The sequence below is a fragment of the Anopheles nili genome, chromosome 3 (genome assembly GCF_943737925.1).
Source record: "Anopheles nili chromosome 3, idAnoNiliSN_F5_01, whole genome shotgun sequence".
Lineage (NCBI taxonomy): Eukaryota > Metazoa > Arthropoda > Insecta > Diptera > Culicidae > Anopheles > Anopheles nili.
The window spans coordinates 33,981,320-34,005,040 of NC_071292.1; the positions used below are offsets into that span (position 1 = coordinate 33,981,320).

General features: G+C 47.2%; 4 protein-coding genes across 4 annotated transcripts; all 4 read right to left on the minus strand.

Moving 5' to 3' along the window:
• Window positions 1–31: 31 nt before the first annotated feature.
• LOC128727019 (uncharacterized) lies at window positions 32–599 on the minus strand. The gene is made up of 2 exons (XM_053820875.1): window positions 373–599; window positions 32–299 (listed from the first exon to the last, which is right to left on the minus strand). Exons 1-2 carry the CDS (start codon window positions 597–599, stop codon window positions 32–34), a joined length of 495 nt encoding a protein of 164 aa, XP_053676850.1.
• A 407-nt stretch (window positions 600–1,006) lies between these two features.
• On the minus strand, window positions 1,007–2,652 carry LOC128726540 (DNA polymerase delta subunit 3). The gene is made up of 4 exons (XM_053820355.1): window positions 2,584–2,652; window positions 2,354–2,509; window positions 1,275–2,292; window positions 1,007–1,200 (listed from the first exon to the last, which is right to left on the minus strand). The coding sequence occupies exons 1-4, from the start codon at window positions 2,650–2,652 to the stop codon at window positions 1,016–1,018; spliced, it is 1,428 nt and encodes a 475-aa protein (XP_053676330.1). The 3' UTR covers window positions 1,007–1,015.
• A 1,728-nt stretch (window positions 2,653–4,380) lies between these two features.
• LOC128723019 (vacuolar protein sorting-associated protein 54) lies at window positions 4,381–7,677 on the minus strand. Its single transcript, XM_053816721.1, has 2 exons — window positions 7,475–7,677; window positions 4,381–7,141 (listed from the first exon to the last, which is right to left on the minus strand). Exons 1-2 carry the CDS (start codon window positions 7,675–7,677, stop codon window positions 4,381–4,383), a joined length of 2,964 nt encoding a protein of 987 aa, XP_053672696.1.
• A 4,186-nt stretch (window positions 7,678–11,863) lies between these two features.
• On the minus strand, window positions 11,864–17,812 carry LOC128724115 (tyrosine-protein kinase hopscotch). Its single transcript, XM_053817880.1, has 13 exons — window positions 17,567–17,812; window positions 16,035–16,357; window positions 15,672–15,942; window positions 15,450–15,607; window positions 15,258–15,353; window positions 14,722–14,835; window positions 14,272–14,570; window positions 14,077–14,204; window positions 13,349–14,000; window positions 13,168–13,281; window positions 12,539–13,083; window positions 12,098–12,435; window positions 11,864–12,008 (listed from the first exon to the last, which is right to left on the minus strand). Exons 1-13 carry the CDS (start codon window positions 17,810–17,812, stop codon window positions 11,864–11,866), a joined length of 3,429 nt encoding a protein of 1,142 aa, XP_053673855.1.
• Between the last annotated feature and the right edge of the window lie 5,909 nt (window positions 17,813–23,721).

The following is a 23,721-nucleotide window of genomic DNA, read 5'->3' on the forward strand; positions in this document are numbered from 1 at the left end:
GATTACACAACGAGTACAGTTTTTAATTCCTCTAAAGATCCGTTCCGAGTCCCAGCTGTGCAAAGAGGGTGCGGGACAGGAACCGGTACACGTCCCGGGCATCCTCGGCACCGAAGTAACCCGCCAGCCAGTTCTGTATCGTTCCTCCGGCCACCTTAGAGCTAAACGGTTGATATGTCAGCGAGTACATGAAGAGACACTTTGCGACCCGTATTTCGGCGCCGAACTTTCTGAAAAAATCACCGGCCAACCGGAACACGTAGATGATCATTTTGATGCCACCGACAACGCCCGAGGTCCTGGAGGATGTGACGAATGTAACAGGTTTATTAAAGCAAGGGGTTTTTTCGTTAGAAACGTTGTTGAACTTACATGCGCGAGGAAAGCGATTCATTCACATTGAGAACCCTGTTGGAGAGGGAAGTGTCCGATCTGGTGGCATTCGCCAACGTTCCGTTGTACGTTGGCAAGTGTGTCACGTTGCTTCGGTCGAGGAACTGCATGACTGGTTTATGGATCAATCCACCGTACGTTTCGTTAAGCAGTTGTCCCGAGCATCGTGTGCATAGCAGCAGCGTAATAATCCACAAAACTGCCATCGTTACATGCCACCGGCCATAAAGCATCGGATCGGATTGAAATCGGCTTTCGATGTTGAACTCTTTCACAACCAGAACCAAGGCACGTTTGCTACATTCCGGAGCTGCATTTGGACTGAGCAGTTTTGTTCAGGTCCCCGGAAACCCCATTAGTCTCGGACGCGTCTTGAGCGTAATGGGAATTAAATGGCTCCGAGAATCAAGAGAAAATGGAAGAGACAACACCATGAAAGGACATAATGCTTTGGGTCTTTTTCTACGCGCCGTTATTCGTCGCAGACACGCACATGCATATAAACCGAGCGGATTTCCTCGTGTGTCTTAATACGCAGGATTTGTAAGTGTAAATAATTTTACTTTATTGAAACAGGGATGCTAACAAACTAAAATGTGTTGCGCCTCTACTCGGCATACGGTTACTTCTTCGAAAAAAAGCTCATAATGGAACCTTGCTTTGTTTTGGGAGTTGGCGGTGTTTCCTTCTTCTCAACGGAAGGAGTCTTGCCTAGCGGTTTCGTTGACTTCACTGGATTGACTTCCTTCTCCGCGCCGCTTCCCGTCGTTTCGTCTTCCGACACCATTTCGTACTCCTTCACGGTGACTGGAATGAGGAAGAAAAAAAAAAACGAGACAAAATGAAACGTGAACTCCCTCCAGCGGACCATTCCTACTCACTCATATATCCATCTTCATCGGCGTAAGTTTTTGTGATCAGCTTCTTGACTTTGCCTCGGTTGCGATTTACGCTATTCGAATCATTTTCCACCGGCTTTTCCGGCGAGAGTGACTTGCGAGCCTCTTTCGCGGGTGGTTCCACCATTTCCTCGTCAAGTTCGATCAACCGTTCCTTTCGCTCCTCAGCAGCCTCTCTGGTGTCCATTTCCTCGTCGCTCGACGAATCACATATCTCGAGGATACGAGATTTCTTTTTCGGGTTTGAGGACTTCTTACGCTGCAGCACCGGTTTGGCGCCACGCTTTTTGACCTCGCCGCGTTTTTTCTCTTCCTGCGGCGTATTCGGAATCACATCTTCGTCGTCCTCATCGTCGGTGATGGTTCGTTTGCGTGATTTTTCCGGTTGCTTCGCAGGTTGCTCTACCTTTGCCGCAGGCTTCGTGTCCTTTTGCGACGGTTCCGAAGAATCAGAAGTAACGGCTGGAGATGGTGGTTCTTGTTTCACAGGGATACCAGCTCCCGTTTTCGGTGTGGCCACCGGTTGGGCGGGTTTCGATGAAAAAAAGGCCGAAATTGATCCCTTCCCAACGACGGACGTGGTTTTCGTGTCCTTTTTGGGTGATTGTTTTTTCGGTGATGCCTTTTTGGCAGACGCTTCTTTGGGTTCCACTTTCACCTGTTTTGGCGTTGTGGGAGGCGTAACTTTTTCCTCTGCCACCTGTTCTACATTCTTTTTCGCCACTGATTTGCTGGTCGTTGAAAACAGATTGTTTGTAGGCTTGGACGCTTTGGCTTCCTGTTTCACGGGCGCTACAGGCTGATTTGGAGCTGACGTGATTTTAGGCCGTTGATCGATAAGGCGTTTTTGAGCGACCAAGCGCAGGTTGATCACACTGAACTCGTTATCGTTGACAACGTTCAACGGTCGTACGTCCGACGCGACCTCCACTGAGTAAAGCATTTTGAAGCATTTCGGATTCACTTTACATAAGTTTTGTGTCCTCTGTTCGTTCGCCAACTGAAACGGATGAATTGTTAGTGCAACCCGTGTGCAAATATACATAATCTTTGTTACTCACGGTAATGTGAACGTCTCCATTTTTATCGACCAAACGGGTGATGTATTCCATCGAAAGTTGCTTCTTTTCTTTATTTTCATCGATCCATTGCTGCAAGACTACCATTGATTGCTGGGTATCAAGGTTCCATGTGTTGCTAATCCGACGCACGGTGATCTTCGGAAGATAGTAGAGCATAAATATGCGTTTGGGATCGTTTTGCTGATAGACGCGAGCGTTTTACGGCGTACCTTTTCATTTCCATCGAAAACAATGTGACCGATTTCGCGATGACACGTTTTTAACAGATCGGCATTCATGATTGGGCACATTTAATACACACCGGGTGAGTATCTTCTAAGCTGAGTAATATTCCTACTAAAATTCAATAAGCGACCAAAATGTAATACATCGAACTAAATGAAAACAACATTTTCGCGCAATTTTCCCAAGCATCTGACAGTGCAGCTGTCAAATGATGTTTACATTGCAATGCAAAGCATGGATCAAATTTGAGTTGTACGCATTTTGAAAAATTCGTTACAGGTTTTATTCCATCCACGTGGAAAATAGGATCTTAAATTGACTGAAATTGTGATCACGGAAATACGAAGGCCCAGGAAGCTGAACTTCCTTTTACTTTAAAATGAACACAAGTAATATTTCACTACGAATCAAACACGATGCAAAAAAAGAAACTCTCACTAGAGCATGTATTAAAGAGCTGCCAATTTTTATTTATCTGTTATATCCACAAGTTGCTGCAGTTATCGTTATATATTTACCTAAAAGTATGAACTGAGCCAACATCATCCAGTGCCGTCGGTTGGTCGATTTATGTTTGTTTCAGCATATTACCGGTTTTGTTTTTTTTTCTCTATGTCTACCTCGGATGTGGTTTTTATTTATATTCGCTTAGCTTAGTCAATTGTCTACCTTACATCCTTTCATACTATCCATCCGGGGACAGACCTACGGATGGTAATGACGGTGCCACTGGTGGTATAAATTTGCATGTTCGTTAACGATTATATTAAACGGCGGTTCGCCTTCGGCGAAATATGATGCATTAGCTCCCAACACAAACGTATCGTCCGTAAAAAAACAACACACAATGCAGTCTTGCACAATCCCACTGGCCTGCCTTCGACGCGCGGAAGCTAATACAAAATGTGCCGATTATGAAAGGAAACGGCACTATAACGGAATATAGCATAAGAACGATCGAGTATGCGATCTATCCCCGTCGCAGCAGCCCTGAACATAATACTAACTGAAGTTGGCGTAAGTAGCACAATGTTTTTTTTTGGTATGATATAATACACAGTCAAGCAAATGCATCAAAAGGGCCGGTTTTAGGAGCCAAAAGCAAATGCAACAGCTGTCTATAGCTAAGAAGCTTTACTTTGCATGCACAATAATGCCCTGGCTATCCTTTCGACCTTGCAAGATGAAGCTCTGGCCTGTGAAACTGATCACTATAACAAATGATTAAGCATGCTTCCAATTCCCTTTTCCCGACAACCTACAGCTGCAGTCCTTACGGAACATTGCAGTAGGTATGGTATGCCCAAACAAGCGAACTGTACAGTTTTGCTGCACCCTAAAGCCTTTTAGCCCCATTTCCACCGTTGGTATGACACAACCCATTTCAGTACGTGAAATAGGGTAAAAGGCACCTAAAAGCAATATTGCGCGTAACCTAGCGGAAAGAAATCTATGCCCTAAAATAACAACCGATTACACTCTCGAGCTATACACAACCGATAACATTTGGCAAGGAAGGATAACGTGGCTTTGCCGGGATGTGCGACATTAAACACAAACTAACGTGCGTCGGTATAAATAAAAAAAACATACAAAAGTAGGACCGCGCAGGATCCTGATCAACACAAATGCCCTCCAATTGGAAAGGAAAATCATCAGCTAGCGCCCTATAGTATCTACCTGGCGACGCTAGTATCATCACTGGAATGCCCATCGTGCGCGTGTCCGCAATATCCCCCTCTGCTCTAGCTTCCCAACCCAATCCCCGTCCCTCGGTAGGTTCACTTGAGCCATATATCGTCCATCGTATCGTCGTGCAACTCGGCCACCGGCATCGCGCGCAACGTCCGCAACGTTTCCATGTAGAACGTAAGCTCCGACACGACCACACCGTGCTGGGGCCCCCCGTTGTTGGTGATGTTGTTCTTGAGCAGTTGCTCCCGCAGCTTGTCCTTGAAGTTCCGCTGCACTGTCCGATAGATCGAGTGGACCTGCTTCTCTGGCAGTATAGGGGCGATCGCTTCGTGCAGCTTCACAAACTGCCGGCTGATGTTGCGGAATGGCTGCGACGGCACTGGTGGTCGGGCGTCCCAGTTGTTCAGCTGACCCGTCACCACGTCGCACACGATCGACAACACCTTGTTCTCGATCTCCTTGATGTGGCTGACGAAATCCTTCTCCACCGAATCGTACCCCGTCGGGGTGGCCGGTTGATGCGCGTTCCCATTCGTTAGCTGTCCCGGTGCTCCGGAGGTAGTATTGGTGATGGTGTTGGTGTTGGCGGTATGCGCTGGAGGTAGCGTCGGTGGATGCGGAACATCCAGGGATCGGAAGTGGCGCTTTACGTGCGGCAGCAGCCAAAGGACTAGTTCAAGCGCGCGGGACACGAGCGCTAGGTTGCTGCTCGTGATCGTTTTCAGACCGGCCACGTGTAGCGCACCGGCTCCAAGGACGAGCTGGCAGCAGCGTGAGTTGAACATGCGCAGAAGATCCACGACGTTGCGCCCGAGCTGGGGAGCGATCACGGGCAGCTGGGACGCACATCGGCAATACTCACCGACGATCTGTACCAGCAGCAAGGCGGCCCCTACCAGGGCGAACGGTTCTCCTTCCACACGCAGCACGGATTGCGGTGGTGGCGAAATGGCTTCCTTCGTGCCGTTCGCCAGTTGAGGTCCCACCGGCGGCACTGGTTTGCTCCAGTGAAAGTCTCCCCGTGCTATGCTATCGACCATCGTCTGAAACTCGGCTGGCACCTCGGCTTGTTTCCACCGTTCGCTGTCGAGAAGCAGCGCCAGCTTTGACTTGCGTTCCGTGTGGAACTTAAGCGCGAATCGATTGCCCTGCGCACACAGGGCCAGCTTCAGGGGAACGCTTTGGACACCGCACGCTGCCTGGCAACCGTCGGCAAATCGCTCGACAATTTGCGCCAAATGTGCAATCTGTTCCGCGCTGACTGAGCTGCTCTCGAGGCTCTGGTTGGACACCAGATTGGCGCACCGTTCGTGGCAGTAGTTGCAAACGCTCTGCAGCAAGTTGGCCAGTTTGCTCTGCACAACGACGTAGTCAGCTGCCGAAAGGAATGCTTCCGTATCGATAAAGCTCACATCGTCCGTAAGCCGACCTGCGCTTGCATCGGCCGTCTGCTGCATCACGTCGTGTACCGCTCGAATGCGCCGGAGCAGCTTCAGCAGCGTCCCTGTGGCGCTCTCGAGCAACAGGATCCACTCAGCTAGCGAGAGACTTTGAGCTTCCTCGCCAGCACCCGTGAGGCACACTTCTGCGTCACCTGACGCGATCACCTCGATCACGAGCTGCTTCACGATCGCCCGGACCGTGGTTATCGCCTCATCACGATAGGTGTCGATGAAATCGAGACTGCGCTTCCGCAGCAACCCAGAGATGATGCAAATCAGCTTGTCCTCCTCGAGTGCCCGATCCTCGCCATCCTCCACAGGGAAGGGACGGTTGAGATCGGCCGTCGAGTACCGCTCGAAGTCCGTCTTAAGCATTTTATCGATCAGCAGTTCCATCTCGCACAGCTGCGAAGGTAAATGGCGAAAGCAGTGCACACCCGTCAGTTCCTGGCCGAGGATTTCCTGTGTCGTGCTGATGAGATCGAGCGCTGCCACGTAGTCCTGCGTGCTGAGCAGCAACTGTATCATCGGTTGCGTCTGGTGCACGGTCGACATGAGCTTCAGCTTCTCCAGCACCACATTATTGTTGGCGCGGATCCGCTCGGCCCGCACGACCTGCAGTGATTCCTTTACGACTGTGTCGTCGATCTGTTGGATTCTGCCCCGAAGCCGCTGTACGTTCGCGAGCGCTTCCGTCATCTGCTCCATGATCGCGTCCTGTGAGGTCATTGCGTGGAAGAACGCCGACGATTTGTCGGCCACCTGTTTCGCGATCAGCACCTCGACAATGTCCAGATAATGGCTGAGCCGTTCTTGCAGCTGCCGGCTGGACTGCCGCGTCTGCTCGCCACCTTCCGTGCCGATGCCCGCGAATACGGCCCCGAACGTGCCCGGTTGATGTAGTTCCAGGTTCTGCTTGAGGAACACCTCCGGGATGTCCTTCAGACTAGCGGTGGCCCCATTCGGTAGCCGATCGCTCACAAGCGCCTGCTGACTAGTTGCATCCGCCGTCGGTACATTCGCGATGCGCGTATGCACCCGGTAGCGCTTGCCGATGCGCTTTAGGTACGCATCGAACTGATCCCACTTGATGTCGGCAAGCCGCGTCGTCGGAGCGACCGGTGCACCCTCGACGAACGCATCGCCCCATTTTTTGGTGAAAAAGTTTGTCTGTTTCCCGCGACTCGGATCGTTCAGCACAGCCGGCAGGTTCTGGGCGGCCGAAAACACCGACCACTTGATCTGGGGTTCCTTTTGCTGCGCGTTCACGTGGCACCGGGTGACGTGCATGTCGTAGTCACGATCGCTAACTCCATCCAACGGCAGCGAAGAGCACACACCGTTGTAACCATAGCGACACACGAACGAGCCTCCTTCCACCGTGCAGTGCTGCTGTCGTAGGTGCCTGTGGAAAATGAAAAAAGAAATGAGTACAGTGAAACCCCGTGCGAGCGATAAGGCGTTGTGCCGGATTGCGACACTCCGGTGGAATGCACGAACGGGTGGACCGGACCCTTGCCGCAACGGGTGAGGATTGCGCAAAAGCAAACGCGTAAAAACAATTAAAGATCAATTCGCTGGCAGCTGACCTCCGCCGAACGGGGGAAGCAACGACGGCCCATGGCACATCGACGAGGGTCGCCCGCGAGGGTTTCGTAAATTGGTGCTAATTAAGAACCGTAACTGATTCCACGGGAGTGCGCGCCCGCTCCAGGTAGCGATGGTTGTGGTTGTGTACCTTACAAAATCAGCAGCGTTTTTGAAGATAAACAACTGCTGCTGGTGCTGTGGCGGTTGTTGGCGAGGTTGCGGATCTTGCGTGTCCCACGGGTTTCTCGGCTGGTCGGCCCTTGTCGTCGACGCAGGAGAAAGGCAGTATTGACAGCTTTGCCAAGGCGGTGGCTCCTTCAGTTCGAAGCTTCCCGAGGTAGACTTTGCCATTGGCACATATTGTAGCAACGGGAAGACGCGTAACCCGTTGAAAACACTGAACGACACGATAACGATAAGTACACGCAACTGGGGAGCGAATTTTCGCTGGGTCAAAAGACTCTCGGCGACCCAAAATACAACCTCTGTTGCGGTGTGGTCTACGTGGGACCCGAGCCTTTTTCCAAAGCACAGCGAAAAACACACAACGTATTGCACACAATTTTACGAGAGACAGAGAAAGAAGCACTTTGACAGCATGTCCTTCTCTGTTTTACACGGTCTTCCACCCGGCTCGCAGTGCCACACAGCACCAACGATAACCAGCTGTCAAAAATGGCCCTATCATCGTGTCACACCTCAGCTCAGCGAACCGGACTGATATCGAACTCTTGCCACTATTATTTTCTTCACTTCGTTTTAAATTGATTCGATTTACATTGCAGTCATTACCTCTGATACGTAGCTTTCTTATGCTTACATAGCTCTGTGATGGATTTAAGAAGATTGTTGCACTTTTTAAAAATATACTACTTATCATCTACAACCAAGGTTTCTATACACGGCACTATAGGACAATAAGGATCATAAGCGGCCATAAATATGCAATCGTCTGTTTCATTTAAGTATTGGAGCTGGTCACTTCTATTTGAGGGATTATAATAGTTCAGTCTCGAAGTTGTTTGAACGGTATGAGCCATAGGACATAATTAACGTTCATGTGTCCTCCAGAATGGAAAGAGGATAAAAATGGATACCAGACCAGACAAGAGTTTCTTTCGAAATGACACGATGTAATATGTAATTGCACGAATTGTTTTCTTTATTTTCGTCCTTTTACGTCACTGTGAACACCGATAAACATCTAGCAATACTCAATCTTACGAGGAAGATAATCTTGTTTTTGCCTGGGTATGGGTTTCTTGTTCTCTAGGGGGGTGGGTGTGCCCAATGAAGGTTTTCCTGGGGTATTCTCACGATGAAACATTACACCAAAAAAGGACAATTGATCTACGTCTTCCATTCATAGTGTAATCCACCTAGCCGTAATAAACAACAAGTACCGAGGATAGCGAAAAATATTCTCACTATTTTACCCCTACATGATACACATGATTAACTCCTCCACTCGCTCGCTCACCAAATCACATTTGTTCCACTATAGCGGGGGTGCGTTAAACGTATTTTGTTTTGTCAAATCCGTTCGTCTTAATCGAATGAATGATTTCTTGCACCTTGTACCTGTCTTCCTAAGGACAGGCCATTTTCAGACGTCGTACCATCAGAATTCGAGAGGTTGGTTGCTTCTCCTTTACAGGCTTGCTCTTTCTGCTCTGTAAGAGATATTGATTTCACATCTCGTACCACATCGGTAATCTATTATCTATTAAATCTCTTTTTGTATAACACACGATCGTTTAAAGCATTTGTGTGTATACCAAAACTCGAGGTTCAGAAAAAAATCTTAACAAAACGCGGTTGTAAAATAACGTATCTATCTAAGGCAACATAAGTAAAAATATACTCCGCAGCTCGCCGCTCGCTCATAGGTACTAGTAATATGCAACATCAAATTGGTTTATTTCACACGTGATCACTTGCATTCTCGCCACGCCACTTCGTTCCCTTTCTAAGCTCATACCGTTCGGGAACTAAACTATCTGCAGTCAACATTGTTTCATCGTGTCTATCTAAGTAAGCCCGCGGTGCATCTCGTAAGGCGCATCTAAACACAACCATTGCAGCGCAAACAAAGTAAGTAAAATGTGCCCAATATATTCGGTACCGCGCGCGCATCTGCCTATCGTGAACTTCTTCTTGTTCGCTTGTTTTACCTTAAACTTTACGACGTGTTGACCACACGATATAACATAATATTTTCATATCAACGAGAGTCATCCAAATTACAGCAAAAAGCAATAGGATGGACAAGACTAAACCATTAACTAACCACATTGTTGTAGAAAAATAATCACCGATAAACGGCCAATATAACTACTACACATCACATTCATTCCTCGTCTTTAACGGGTAAGATGACTTGGCGCAAATCGCTTCGTTGGTAGCGTTTCGCTCACGCGTTGGCCCGCACTTATAAATATATTGAATTATATAGGGAAAAGCATAAGAAAACGTAAATGGTGGAGCAAATAGAACTCTTCCATCAATCCGTTTGTCTTGGAAACCATGTTTTATGCTCACTTTGCACGGACTACGCGGTCAAAGGTCTGCCCCATCTGCCGACCGCGTATTACTTATGACGGTCCGTGTCAGGTCACTTTAAGCAACTTTCTCTAGTAAACCATCATCGCATACAATCTCTGGCAATAGAAATAGCTCTTACGCGAACGTTCATAAAGATGGTGGGCTTGGTCAAAGGTTCGCGTTGTTTTCATTTTATAATTTTTCTCTAGTTGCATTCAATCGAACAGTCGGGATGTTAAGGTGCACGTTTCTCTACTTGCTTGGGGGAGGACCTCTTTTATATTCAGTAAAACGTTACCTTACTGGATCGATTAGTTGATGTGAAACCACCACATATGTGTGTTGTATGTGAGAAATGTGAAGCTATAGCTGCTTTGAACGTTTTGTTCCTATTCGTTCTAGTTTAGTTGCGTTATTCTTCTTTTGTTGCATGTCTTTTAGTTTCTCTCCTCTTTTGTTTCCCACTGGTCTTGGATCGTTGTTCTAAAACGTGTTCTATGTTTTCCCTTTTTTGTTTCATTTTTTTACTTTGTCTTCGGGTTTCAAATTTAAGTGGCACTTTGAGAAATTGATCTATGTTTATTTAATTATTTTACTATGTTTGTTTTTTTTCTCTCGCTAAACTTTTTCAACTATTCATCAGCACTATTCTTTATCTCTCTCGTTCGGTGAAGATCAGGTAAAAAATGTGGAACAATTTTCGTGGCAAACCAGAAGAGAATGTTGCTAAAAGTGGAGGATCGATATACAACGGCCACGTCATCGTGCATCGACAATTTTTTTTTAACTATGGTGGAAGCGTTTTTCCTATTTCCCCTCAGCTAGATTTAGTTGGTCATCGTTGTACTGATCAATAATCTCAATTACGTAGAGGAAACTCTATCGCTTGGTTTGCTGTAACAAAAACAAATCTCAGCACTGCTTCGAGGGCCTAGAAAAATTCTTGGTTATACAAACCAAATCTACTAGCGATATTTGGCAATTTGGTAATAAAACCAAATATTTTACGTGTGAAGTTTTTTGCAAACGTCATGAACAGTCTTGAGCGTTTGAAGCTTCAAACCAGATTATATTCCATACTTTCTCTCTTTCCAGTCCGAATATAATTTGTTAGGTTGGTTTTGTTTCTCGTAGACCTGGACTGCCTTTATGTCGATTTTTGCTAGTAAGCCACATCTATGTATACAAGTTTACGGCACACACATTCCATCATTCCGTTCAATCAATTTCGTTTATCGATAATAGTTTTTAACATTTGTGCATCCATTCTTTGGACCAATCGCTAGGCATGTCTTTACGTATCGATCGACTGTTGAACCAGTTGAATCGAAAATATGTACAGCGTTAGGCGCATAGAGAATTACACAGTACAACATATTCCGGCCACCAGCGTGCGTTGTGGCATAACTATTTAAGATTTGTTGCAGTACATTTGCTGAAAAAGCGCAACCAAAACAGTAGACTTACACAGTATAAATATTCCGTTAGAACACGGGACGACGAGTACTTTGTAAAAAAAGGACAACCTTTAAGATTCGTTCACACAATACTTTTTCTTGTACACGGGTTCAGATTCTCCTCTTTCAGGCGGGAACGGCTATAACGTCATGCAATTCATGACATAAGTGTGAGTGCGTTGTTACAGCTTACACTTTTTTTTTCTCACACCGATAGCAGTGACTAATAATCATCATCAAAATTGACAACATTCGAAGGTGAGTATAGCTTCAGTACGTGCAATCGTAACAAGATATGGCAGCAGCTTGTGGAAAGAATGACTCTAACCACTGACCAATACAACCAATGCGTGTGCTTTTCGCCCTCGACCGACTATCTTTATCTGAATCGGCTGATTTTGTTGTAGGTTCGATTCTCGATACGATCGGATGGTCCATCGCACACGGCAATTGAATTTCGCAGATTCTAACTTAAGTCTAGTCTATAGCTTAAGATAACTGCCCAGATGCAGGTATATATATACACGTTGTAACTATTAAATCAGTTCACCATACTGGTTTATCATCTCGTCCAGTTGCTCCAGGAGATCGCTAAAAGTTATGCGCTCGTGTGCGTTCCGCTTAAAGCAGGGCGTCATTAGTTTATCATACACGTAGGAAAACTCGTCCGGCAGCTGCAAACTGAGGGAAAAAAGAACGCGAATCAACATTGGAGCTTGTCTTCCGCTCCCATCCCATGCCATAATTCCAACCACCGTGTAAATACGTACATCTTTTTCTCCGTCTGCAACAGTTGATACAACTGTCCTGCGCTCGTCACGTCCACGTGTGGATAGGGTGTAGCACCGTACGTGAACATTTCGTAGAGCGTCACTCCGAACGACCAAACATCAGATTGGAAGGAATATTTTTGCGTTTCAAGCGTTTCCGGTGCGTACCACAGAATAGGAAGTTCGCGACTGTGTTGCGCCACGTAGTAGTTGCTGCCTTCCGTAACCTGCGCCAACCCAAAGTCCGATATCTTCACACAGTCCACACTCTCGACCAGAATGTTTCGCGCCGCCAGGTCGCGGTGTACGATCTTCTTTTCGAATAGGTAATGCATTCCCTAGGAAAAGCGAGCGAAAAAGAATAAAAATACAAAAAAAAAATGACACATCGATGACGAAACAAATTTCATTCTGATTGCTATCGTTTAGCGAGTAGCTTACAGTCGCGATATCCCGCGCCATTCGTAACAAATGAAGCTGCTCCAGATCGTAGCGCTTGTAGCCCAGGTACGTGAGCAGCGATCCATTCGGTACATATTCCATCACGACGACGAGCTTATCCATATCCTCGATGAAGCAGATGAACTGCACGATGTTTTTATGCCGCAGACTTTTCATAATGTCCACCTCACGGCGGAAGTCATCTTTGGCGCGCCCCATATCCGGTCGATCATCGTAGATTGTTTTCAGAGCTACTTCCATCGAGGTGTTGCCCTCTTCCAGGGTACCACGGTATACCCGGCCATAGTTTCCCTCGCCGAGCATGTTGTGGAACAAGACCCGCGCATTGCCATGTTGGATGTAATCCGGACAGTCGTAGAACGTTCGTTCTAGATATGAGTCACCGCTGAAGCGATTGGCATGGTTCGAAAGCAGCGGCAAAGAACTGCTCCCGCTGGAGGCATTACTTCGCAGTTCGCTGTCGCTTCCATTGCTCACGTACGAAGATGATGTACAGTCGGTGCGGGATCGTACCAGCGTGGAGTCTAGAAAGATACAACGGGCACACATAATGTTATTCCAGCTCAAACTTGATAATGCCAACACTCCTTTCCCACAACGCTACTCACTAGTTTCCATCGACAAAATGCTGTTTTTAAAGTTGGATCCATTCAACATGTGGTTCGTCGAGTGTTCGTTGACGTGCCCATTTCCAACGGTACAGTAGCTGCCGTGCAGTTGACCTACACGTTGTAAAGAAGCTCTTGAAAACGACTGCTACTAAAATAGGGCAATGCGTTCGATACTCACGTGCATGTACCAACAAACCCACGATCGTTTGTGGGGCGATGCGTTTGTCCGGATCCGCCTGCCAACCACAACTGAAACACTCGTAGATTTGCTTCGAATCCTTCAGTTCCGGCGCCATCGTCTGGAGCCACTTGCGGGAGGGAAGAAACTCGGTCGGTTTGTACACGTGCATCTTGATGCCACGGCTAAAGATTTCCCACAGCGTCGACGTGCAAGCCCATACGTCCGTGGCCGGATCCTGACGCAGCTTCGCAACGCTATGTTCGCTCAGATCTTGGTACTCGTACGGTATCCACAGCAAGTCGTGCTTGGTTAGCCGACGCTGGGCGTGCATGCCCGGATCGCCCAATTTGGCGTGTACACGCTGCTCATCCGTATCGTACTGGGTGACCAGCATAGAGGAACACCGAATGTTCCCGTGGATTATGCCGTGCTTCTGCAGGTAGTATAGCGCCCGGGCGAGCGAGTGACCGATTTCAATTAGTGACGTAGCTCGCACCGCATTACGGCGCGCCCGTAGGAACTCATCCAACCGGCCGTAACGTGGAAACTCGAGCACCATCGTGATTGGTTTGCACACCGTCATACCGTACAGCTTAATTATGTCGATCGAATCGATCGTCGCCCATTGACCGGCAATCTGCAGGAAGTCCTGAAGAAAACCCACCATACACAAGAGAAAATTAGAACGGATGATGTTTGATGTACTTCTACGTCACGATGCCTACCTTAAGATATTCGCCCTCTTTGTCGTTTTTGAGCAGCTTCAGAGTAACCTCCACTTTGCTGTTGTTGGGAAGCAAAAAGTCCGCCCGCGTGCGCTTTGTGAAGCCATCGGTTTCGTCTTCCGCCGCGTCTACAAAAGAAAAAATAAGTCTCACCGCTCACAAAAAAGCGTACATGCTAACTAAAAGTACACTTACTTCGATTGATAACTAGTTCTTTGGCGGCATTGATGATACAAGCCCGTTTCTGGCCCAGTTCTTGTGTTCCGCCGCGAACCAACCGCTTCGGAGATGACTTTTGGGCGGGCCGACATAGCAGCAGGTTCGGAGCGGAATCGTTGTCGGACGGCGGCAACCGATAAACGCCCGATATATCAGGATTGAGACTCTTCAAAGCTTCCGTCAGCAGTTTGAAATGGTACACCTGCTTTTCTTTTTCGCGCTGCACGCGCCATTGGTCCTCCGCATAGATGAGCTTGTACGTTTTTATCAGTCCGCTGTTTAAACGTAATCGGTGAACAATTAACCACGAGTGACAAATTACATCAAACACACGGGCGAACACTGAGTTCTTTCACGAGTGCATGTGTTGGTTATCGCAAGCATGTGCTAGAAGCAAGCGTGCGATAATAATCACATTATACTTACGCGTCTTCAAGCATTTCGACGAAGTACGTATCATATTGTTCTTCACACTGTCGTATGATGCATGCACCACAACTGCTGTTCTTTTCGCGAATTTTATCTGTGGAATATTTTCCGCTGAAAATGTTCAAGTACACTATTAACATGTCCAAACACCATTACTAGAAATAAGCTTCATTAGAATGTATCGAATGTCGTTTACTTTTTGTCAAAAAAAAACTGGTAAAATCAAATCCAGCGACTGTTATACACTAGGAGCAGTTTTGTTGCATTTACCTAATCATATTTCTCTGAATTTAAACTAAATCAGCTATCGTTATCTATTCGCGATTTTATTGAAACTATATAATGAAACAGATTTTTATTGTAGTCTCGATCGAATAAAAACAATTACATTTTTTAGTTTACATTTAAATGTTCTTCTTTATGGTTGGTTCCTATATACGCAAAAATACGATAAATTACAAGGAATGCAACCCCCCCAAAAGCAGAGTCGGAGATCGATACATCCTATCGCACATTTCGAAAGCAACACTCACCCGACAGGTCCGTGGCACTTGAGTTCCTTCAACCAGTTCAGAGTCGGTGACGAAAGGTAGTCTTGGCATAAATAAACGGTCCATTTGCACATTAACCTGCGGACGGAACGAACAGCGCGGCAATTACAAACGTTCTCCGCGTTAGCTCCTGTCTGGCGCTCCAAGACAGAAAAGGGGTGATTCGGTTCTTACCTATAGTAGCCGGCTAAGCAGGTTACGAAAGAAATCAATTCAGTCTGATCGTGGAAGTCTATGCAGTACGGTTCGGTCTGATCTTCCAGCGCAAGCTTTACCGTCAAATTTTCCACCAGTATGGTAAGTATTTCGTCGATATTCGTCACATGATGCCACTGTTGAAAAAATGCATACCTTGTTAAGCTCTCGTACTCTTATTTTGGATTACGAGGCTCTTACCTTGCTTGAATAAAGTACTTTCAGTCCCGGAGTGGCCGTGGCATCGTCCGATTCTTGCGTTCGCTCCAACCCACCGCCCGTAGAGCCATATTTGGTTGTGTCGCGTGTCGAAACTGGCGCACCGTATGGTTGGAATCGGACCTTTACCGGACACTTGCCGTTGCGTGACCGGAACTCATCTCTCGGGTACCGAATTTCACCGGCGTACTCCTCGTACAAGTAGCCCGGTGCAATATTATCGATATCGTTTATGTACACATTCTTCACGTAGCTGCAGATGGCGTTCAATGAGGCGTGAAAATGGAGAACGAAAAGCGTTAATTCGCGCTACTGCCAGCCGAAGATCATTAGATATATGCTTACTTGACATCGTGATCCTTGTACTGGATGGAGCTGAGCGATTCAAAGATTCGCTTCTGGGCAAAGTTGACGAAGCACACCGAGTGTTCCTTGCTGATCTTGCGCGGGATGTACTTCTCGAAGTCGCGCTTCAGCTCGTTGACACCGACGTTGTCCTCGATCATCTTGCGGTACATGTCGTTCACGACATAGCCCAGGATCTTGTTTTTATACTTGCGATAATCGATCTCCTGGATGCGGTTGTGCAGGAGATCGTACCGCAGTTGGCTGTAGTAATAGTTGAACAGCTCCTGATCCAGGATCTTCAGACAGGACAAATCGGGGACCTGTTAGAAAAAAGGAGCCATATGATGTAACAAAGAAAATGGACCAAATCGACGTATTTCAGCGGATGTTCTTCTATCGCAACAGTACATACACACAAGACGTATCCATTTCATATCTCGCCACAAGCGCACATGACTTCACGCGCGAGTGAAGTGTGCAAGTAAATATAACAAGCGGATTTTGCTTCAAATGCAAACCGACGGTTGGCTGTGTCCATATGTTTGCCTGCACTTGTTGTCAGATGAGCTTTGGTGCGCTCGTAGTGGCATCAGGTACGAAGATAAATTGCGTCTTAGCTACTTCGCTGATTAAAATCCCACCGAGCGGTGGTGGATTGTGACGACAGGCTCCCTCTGGGCAAGGAATGGGTAGTTTGCTCAATGTCTCAAACCATGATGCCCCTCCTCGGTGAGCAGCGTTCAAGGAACGGGTAAATATTTTGCAATATCATCATTTTCGTTTATCTTGCGCGAAAAGCAAACAAATGGGAGTGAGAAGCAGCTTCCAGTGCTCCCAGCAGCCTCGATTGTGTCGCTAGGACGTGACCATAAACAAGACTTTTAGAACGAACTGGGGGAACGATACGGGAAGAAACTTTTACCCGTATCATGGAATGGATTTTTTTTTCTCGCTAAATGCATAATTCAGCTCTGATTGATGCCTAGAACTGCAAACCCATCAGAGTGTGCTGCCGTTCAGCTGTGGCATAATGCCTTATGCATCAGTCAACAACAAAGTTACTACCCGCTAAACTGTGCTCCACTGATTCGGTTTGCATTCCGCTTAATTGCTCGCATGCCAAATACAACAGTGCATTAATTATGCATGCAACGAGTAAAGGCGGATGCAAAGCAAATAACTTAAATCTGGAAAGGTTAGATACGCGAAAACCGCACCATTTGCAAGCCATAAGTTGATGTTTAATGCATTAATGTTTAGCAGCATCACGCAGCATGAACAATGCGTTTTTTTTTTCAACATTGCGGTTCAGCGAAAGTGTCAGTAAATCCTCGCACACTCCAGACGCAATAAGGTACTAAGTCGCATTATATAATTTTATACTCAATACAAAGCAGACTGTTTTCATTTGTTCGATTCTCACTAGAAATTATTCACAGTGAAGAGGGTGCTAACTACACACGTTTTTTCTCTGACATCAAATCTACAATTAATGTTCGTGTCCTTTACCTTTCCCCCGACACACTTACCTTGAATCGCAGCCGGAAGTCATACTTCTTGTCGGCCGATGGCCGATTGCTGCCGGCGAGAAACCATTTCTCACCGTGTATCCGCAATCCGATAAGCGGAAAGCCCACCGGTTTGATCTTCAACCGTTTGCACATCCACCGGCAAACGTACTCGCTCGTGTTCTCCTCCGACCGGCTGGGAACCGGTACGTCGATGAAGCAATCGGCCACATAATTGAACACCTGGTAGGACTCTTCATCTGGCATATTTGGTTTCGTTATGGTCGCGCGTTCGAGAAATCACCGCACGAAAACTCGACGATTGCTTTTCCACGCTTCGCGGTGCTGGAAAGCGTCCACAGGACGAGACACAAAACGGACACCACCACACGTTTCTTTTCCCCCGGCTAGTGCACTAGAACAAATTGCCTTACGATTGGCGGTCACTGTGCCATGCTGCTGCTGCTGCTGCTGCTACACGATGCGCTGGTGCCGTTGGTGGGTGGGTAAAAAATCGACCAACCCACGATAACACACAGCCACATCTCGCAAGGACACGTGGCCACGACGAACCAAACCTTTTGCTGGGCCGACTTTCTCTAATGGCACGATCGCTGATCCACCACCCGTGACCGTTGACATTTAAATACGTTCTACAGTATAAACCACTCCCGAAGGGCTCGGACCGCCTACTTGGACCGGAGTGTAGTAGGCGCTGAACCACCGAACAACGCACATGTAACACGTTAAAATCCGAAACCATCCAATCACCGGCGGGTGAACAATGGGGCACTGCTCTCAACCGATAATCCACACCTCATCGCACACGCAGCATTACTTCGAGCACCGATAACGCACTTTGAACATATCACAATATCACAGATAAAATTCCACTTATCAATTTCACAGGCGCTTATCTATGCATGTCGCTTAGATTAGCTGGAGGAGGGATACCAACACCGCCTGTACCGTGTACTGTCTATCTTTCACTCATCATAATCGTCTCTCTCTCTCTCTCACACTCTACGGTATCGATTTTCTGGCATCAATTTTGCCGCATTTTATCCGCAACATTTCACCCATCAACACTCGTTTGTTTCGCTGCTGGCCATCCTTAAACACACCAACCAAAAAACCAAAGTTAGTTGCTTCTTCTGAAACGAAACGAACACGGGCAGGGGTGGTTTCAATTCCTTTGAAAATGTTAATTATATTCCAAGCGCGCGTGCGGAATTTTGTTTGATCGCGATTTATGCAGCAAAAACGGAGCTGGTGCTCAATTTTCATTCCACATCGAAGCATTGAGCCAGAAAATCGGAAAGCCACATTAAATGGTTCCACATTTAAAACCACAAATCGATGGTGCAGAAACAGGCGGACGACCGCGACGGGAAGTTAGGCCATATCGAAAGCTCTTTTCAGCGCTTACTGCGTTAGCAACCGATAACGAGGTGAGCATGATGCGTGTTAATGAGAAGCGCGGGTTCCAGATAGGACAGCGCGAGATATGGATTATTAAAAAAAAACCCCACCACGAAACTACATGATGATCACTGCTGATGAAACGCTGGAACACAAATTAAATAAGCGGAAATAAATTGTTTGACCATAATTACAGCACCAGTTCAGACGTGTGAAACCTCGCAGATGCAATACGGCGGGTTTTGTTGGTTGGTCTGCGGTTGGCTTTCAATCAACTACCGTGGCGCGGTGGCGATGAAGTTCTCGCTCGTTAGCTTCATTTACCGGTCCCATCCAATTATATGCTGCATTTAAAACCACATTTTGGTGTATATCGTCAAAAAGTTCTTTCTTGTCGCTAGGGTGACACCGCTCGTGTTGAGTAATGCCATGTTACATGCAAAATCAACAACAGCAACAGCCATAAAATAATCAGGAATACGTGGATAAAGCATGGAATTCAAGCGTTCTGACATTTTTCCCGCTTGCAAGGCAGACTGCGAAGGGTATGCATTATTTGCGAATTAAAAGTAAAAATACACGATATCAGCCGCCAAATCAAATATTGGCCCGCGAACGCTACCAAACATGCATCACGCATCAAACGAATTGGGCTATCAACGAGCGAGGCATTTATCGGACACTATTTATCCATCGTACACTGCGCGCGCTGTCGGTCATGAGTAATGTATGGAAAACATAAACCAACACCCGACGGCGTGACGCAGGAGAAGGTTTGCTGCTGCAAGGAAAGCAACTAACGGGGAGGAAAAACGAAACGAAAAGCCCAAAAGAGACACGATGAAAATGCCCGTCAAAAAAGGGGCTTAAAAAGTTAACTTGACGCGTTAATAAAACGTCCGCTGGTACACTCGTGCCAACATCAACACACGCACACCAAAAAAAAACTCCATCCATCAAAGAGGAAAATGTGTATTTTAGGAGCAGAAAGAGAAATGCCGCCACCACCTGGGGGTTGGCCGCCACCCCAAACGGCAGCGGATCCTCGGTGTGGAGACTTTTCGTGACCGAAGGCAACAAGGCATCAACAAAAAAGAGCACATCAGAAGAAAATCGCCGCGGGTGGAAAAACCAACGGCGATTTCTCTAACGAGAATCAACCGAGAGCTGCGAAAAGAAGCGCAGCACGTGCGTGTATTTTTGCTCCACGTAAGCCGAGCCGATCTCCTCCAAACCAACGGGCACAAATGATAATTAATGCACATTAAATGCAAACAGCACACAAGTGAAGTGGAACTGAGCGAGAGTGAGAGAGCAGATGGATTAATTCTTCGCGGTCAGTCAGGTGCGCTTCGCACAGTTGAAGGCGAGAAAATTCAAGCCGTCACGCCATTGCATGACATTGCGAAAGAAAAACATTCCTTTTCCTGCTCTGCTCTGCTCTCTCTCTCTCTCTAGCGTGGAGGATGTCGTGATCTGCGTGACGCAAGAGAGGAAAAAAAAACAACACGCCAACACCCAAACGCACACACGAATAAGTGCAAAATCCACCCTAAGCAAATGCACCACGTGGAGGGAGGGGATGCAATTTGTGCATCTCGTGGGTGGTGAAAAGTTTTATGTTATTTGCAGTGCCCTTCATCCTGACGTAACGATGGGTGTGTGACGATCGACCAATTGTGAGGTGTCCTTACACTCGATCTGTGTGAGTTTGTTTGCACTGCTGCCAATGACCCATCGGTGGGGAGAAATGTATTTCATTAAACCCGGCTTTTCATTTAACTGCTTAGCCACAAGTGCTGAACGCTTTTCTATTGTCCCGACAAGCAAACACTCAAACACGACCTCGCTGTTTTTCAAACGGACTAGAACGGGGACGGCGACGCGATGTGCTGACGCGCTATCGCGAGCGCAACTGTAGCTGACTGGTGCATTTTAGTGCACTGCGATGCACATGCACCGCATACCCAAGGGTGCAGCAACAGCAGCGGCGACCGATCGTCATCGTTGCATTTGTCGGGGGTTGCAATGCACTCCAATGCACACACACAAACGCGACCACCACACGCAAATAGAAGCCAGGATCGCGCGAGAATGGCCAGGGGGCTAGTTGATTGCATAAATTAATAATTTTTGCATTGTTTACACTTTCCACACCCGGTGGTGTGGCGGAAAGGTTATCTTTAAATGCAAACCTACCCCCCCCCCCTCCAATACGTGTGCGTGGCCCTCATCTTCAAGTGCAAGTTCCCCGAATGCCACAACACCCTTGCTTAGATGCTTTCTTCGATAATTGCAGTTTTGTGCGACGCTGGATACTAATACTGCTGGGTTCGCTCGATGGCAGAGTGGTGTACCCACGAGAAAGAGAGAGAGAGAGAGAGAGAGAGAGAGAGAGAGAGAGAGAGGTCACTCCAGGCAGCACTCCTTCCCAAGCGCACTTGTTCTTCCCGCTCCTCGATGCAACGCGATGCAATTGAGTGCATACGCAAGCTTGCGCAGCAACGGCACACGCATTTGCTTATGCGTCTGTTTTTTTTTTAACTGTCGACTCAACACACGCGCTTCGCAAACGGAATGAGAAGCCACCTCGCGCGATCGAGGAGTCGTGGCGGACTTGGAGTCATTGTTTTGCTCCCTTAGGGTGGGAATCAGGCAGGAGGAGAGCAGACACTTGTAACATGAGTCCCCTGCACGAGTCCGTGTGCACTGTATTATGCTGCGCGGCGATGATGTTGAAATGAACTATCGTCCCTGACTCGTTTTCCGGTGAATCGCGTGGCCTTTGGGACGAGCGATTCCTGTGAATGGAAGAAAGAAAGCTTTCCACAATCGTTTGGTCGGGAGGGTGGGGAGTGTTGGCTGTTTCTCATTAAAACCCCATCAAACGGGACGGGGGTGAGTGTAAAAAGGAAAGAAACAAAAAACCACATGCCCGTTGGAATGTGTCGCCATCATCAACGCAGTAAATGCACCACAAAACGCGAGCCGAGCGCGCGCTGTTGCAATTCTGCTGTGAGTGGGCCAGGATACGCTGATATGATTCGGGTTTCAACCAGGATCAATTAAGCCACGAGCTACCACGCTAATGCCACGGAAAATGGAGCAATGTTCACGTCCTGCGCTAGTGAGTAACACAGCTTTCAGTTTGATTGATCGCTCCATTGCATTACTGCATGTTGGGCAAACATTTTCGATAGACTTTCGAAATGCACCTCTGAGGGGTTCTACTACCCCTATATCCTTCCCAGCGCGTTTCAATTTCAATTCCGGAGGGATTTAACGACAAGTGGGAGAGTCCGATCAGGGGCTTCATGGCGTATGGCTGCTCTCCCACAGGCTGACGACAATGACAAGAAGAATGGGCGTAGGTAGAACGGAAGTGCTCAAATTACAACATTTCATACACCCACAAACGCACCATTTTGTGGCGAGAAAAGGATGAAACACGACCGCGGGAGCGCTCTTACCAATAATCGTGGTTATCATTACCGGGAGGCAAATATTTCGTACTAATTACGCACAAAATTGTCGAAAATGCGTCAGCAATCACGCGGGCCCGTTAAAAAACTCGTTAAAAAATTGTTTGCTCGTTTATCCGCCACGTAAAAATGAGCCTCACATGTCCATTATTCTGTTCCGTTCGCGGTGTAAACGCGCGTAATGGAAAAAAAAATGAATTTTATTCATTAATTAAGCTGGTCATTTCTTTTCGCGTTGTCCGCTTTTTTACTCTCTCCCTCTTTCGATGTCCATGATAAAGGCAAACACGCATCATTTCCTTGACCGATTTCAGCGTTATCGAAAAGCGATCAACACAAACGCGATGAAAATTAAAAGTTCATAACGCACAAACTGGCTGGCTGGTTGTTTGCAGGTTTTAATTAACTTTTTAATGGCAAAGAGCTGCGCATTTTGGAGAATTTGCCATTACGGGGGAAAGCTTCGAAAGACAAAATTGGCATGCATTTCCAAGGGGATAGGGTTGGGAACATCTCGCCGTCCACGCAATACAACGATGTACCAGAACTTTCTAAAAAAAAGAAACACGTCACCGATTGCGCAAGAATGCCGAAAACTTGCCACATTTTCCAGCCCATCTCTTATGCTGCCAAAGGGTAAAAAGGTAATTGATCACAATGTTACCACGAGTGTTGTGTGTTCGCTCAAATAAAAAAAAACGCTGCTCAAGCAAAAGGCTGGGATCGATTTCACTGATCACTCGCCATCATATCATTAGGATAGAAGAGGAGAACACAATGAAAAATGAAAAAAAGAAACACCAACAACAAATGGAAACAGAGCCTCCTGCGTTCCAGTTTTGATGCTTAACGACCGTTGTTATCGCATTTACTCCCCGGGGGGCGTCGAGCTGCTCCGTTCCCCAACACAGATTAGCTCTGCCACTGCCAGGGCCTCGGGAATATAAACGAACAAACGGACAAATGCGGACTCAGGGCGAGCTAAAAACCAAAACCCAACGCCGGACACAGCCACACGAAAAAAAGCAGTGGCTTCTCCCCCTCCTGAAAGAAGGAAAGATTAAACTTTAAAATGCTAAAGGTCTCCTCCATCCCCAGGTGGACCCCGTGAGTGTGGAGGAAGAAAAGGTTTTATTTTCGTTTTGGGCCAACTTCGGAGGGACATCCCTATATTCCTATCCTCTCCACACGGTGGGGTAGAGGGCGAATGGGATCGAACATAGGGGAGAGCCTTCCCGTATTGGTGGTGGGTTTTTATTCGATTACGATTCG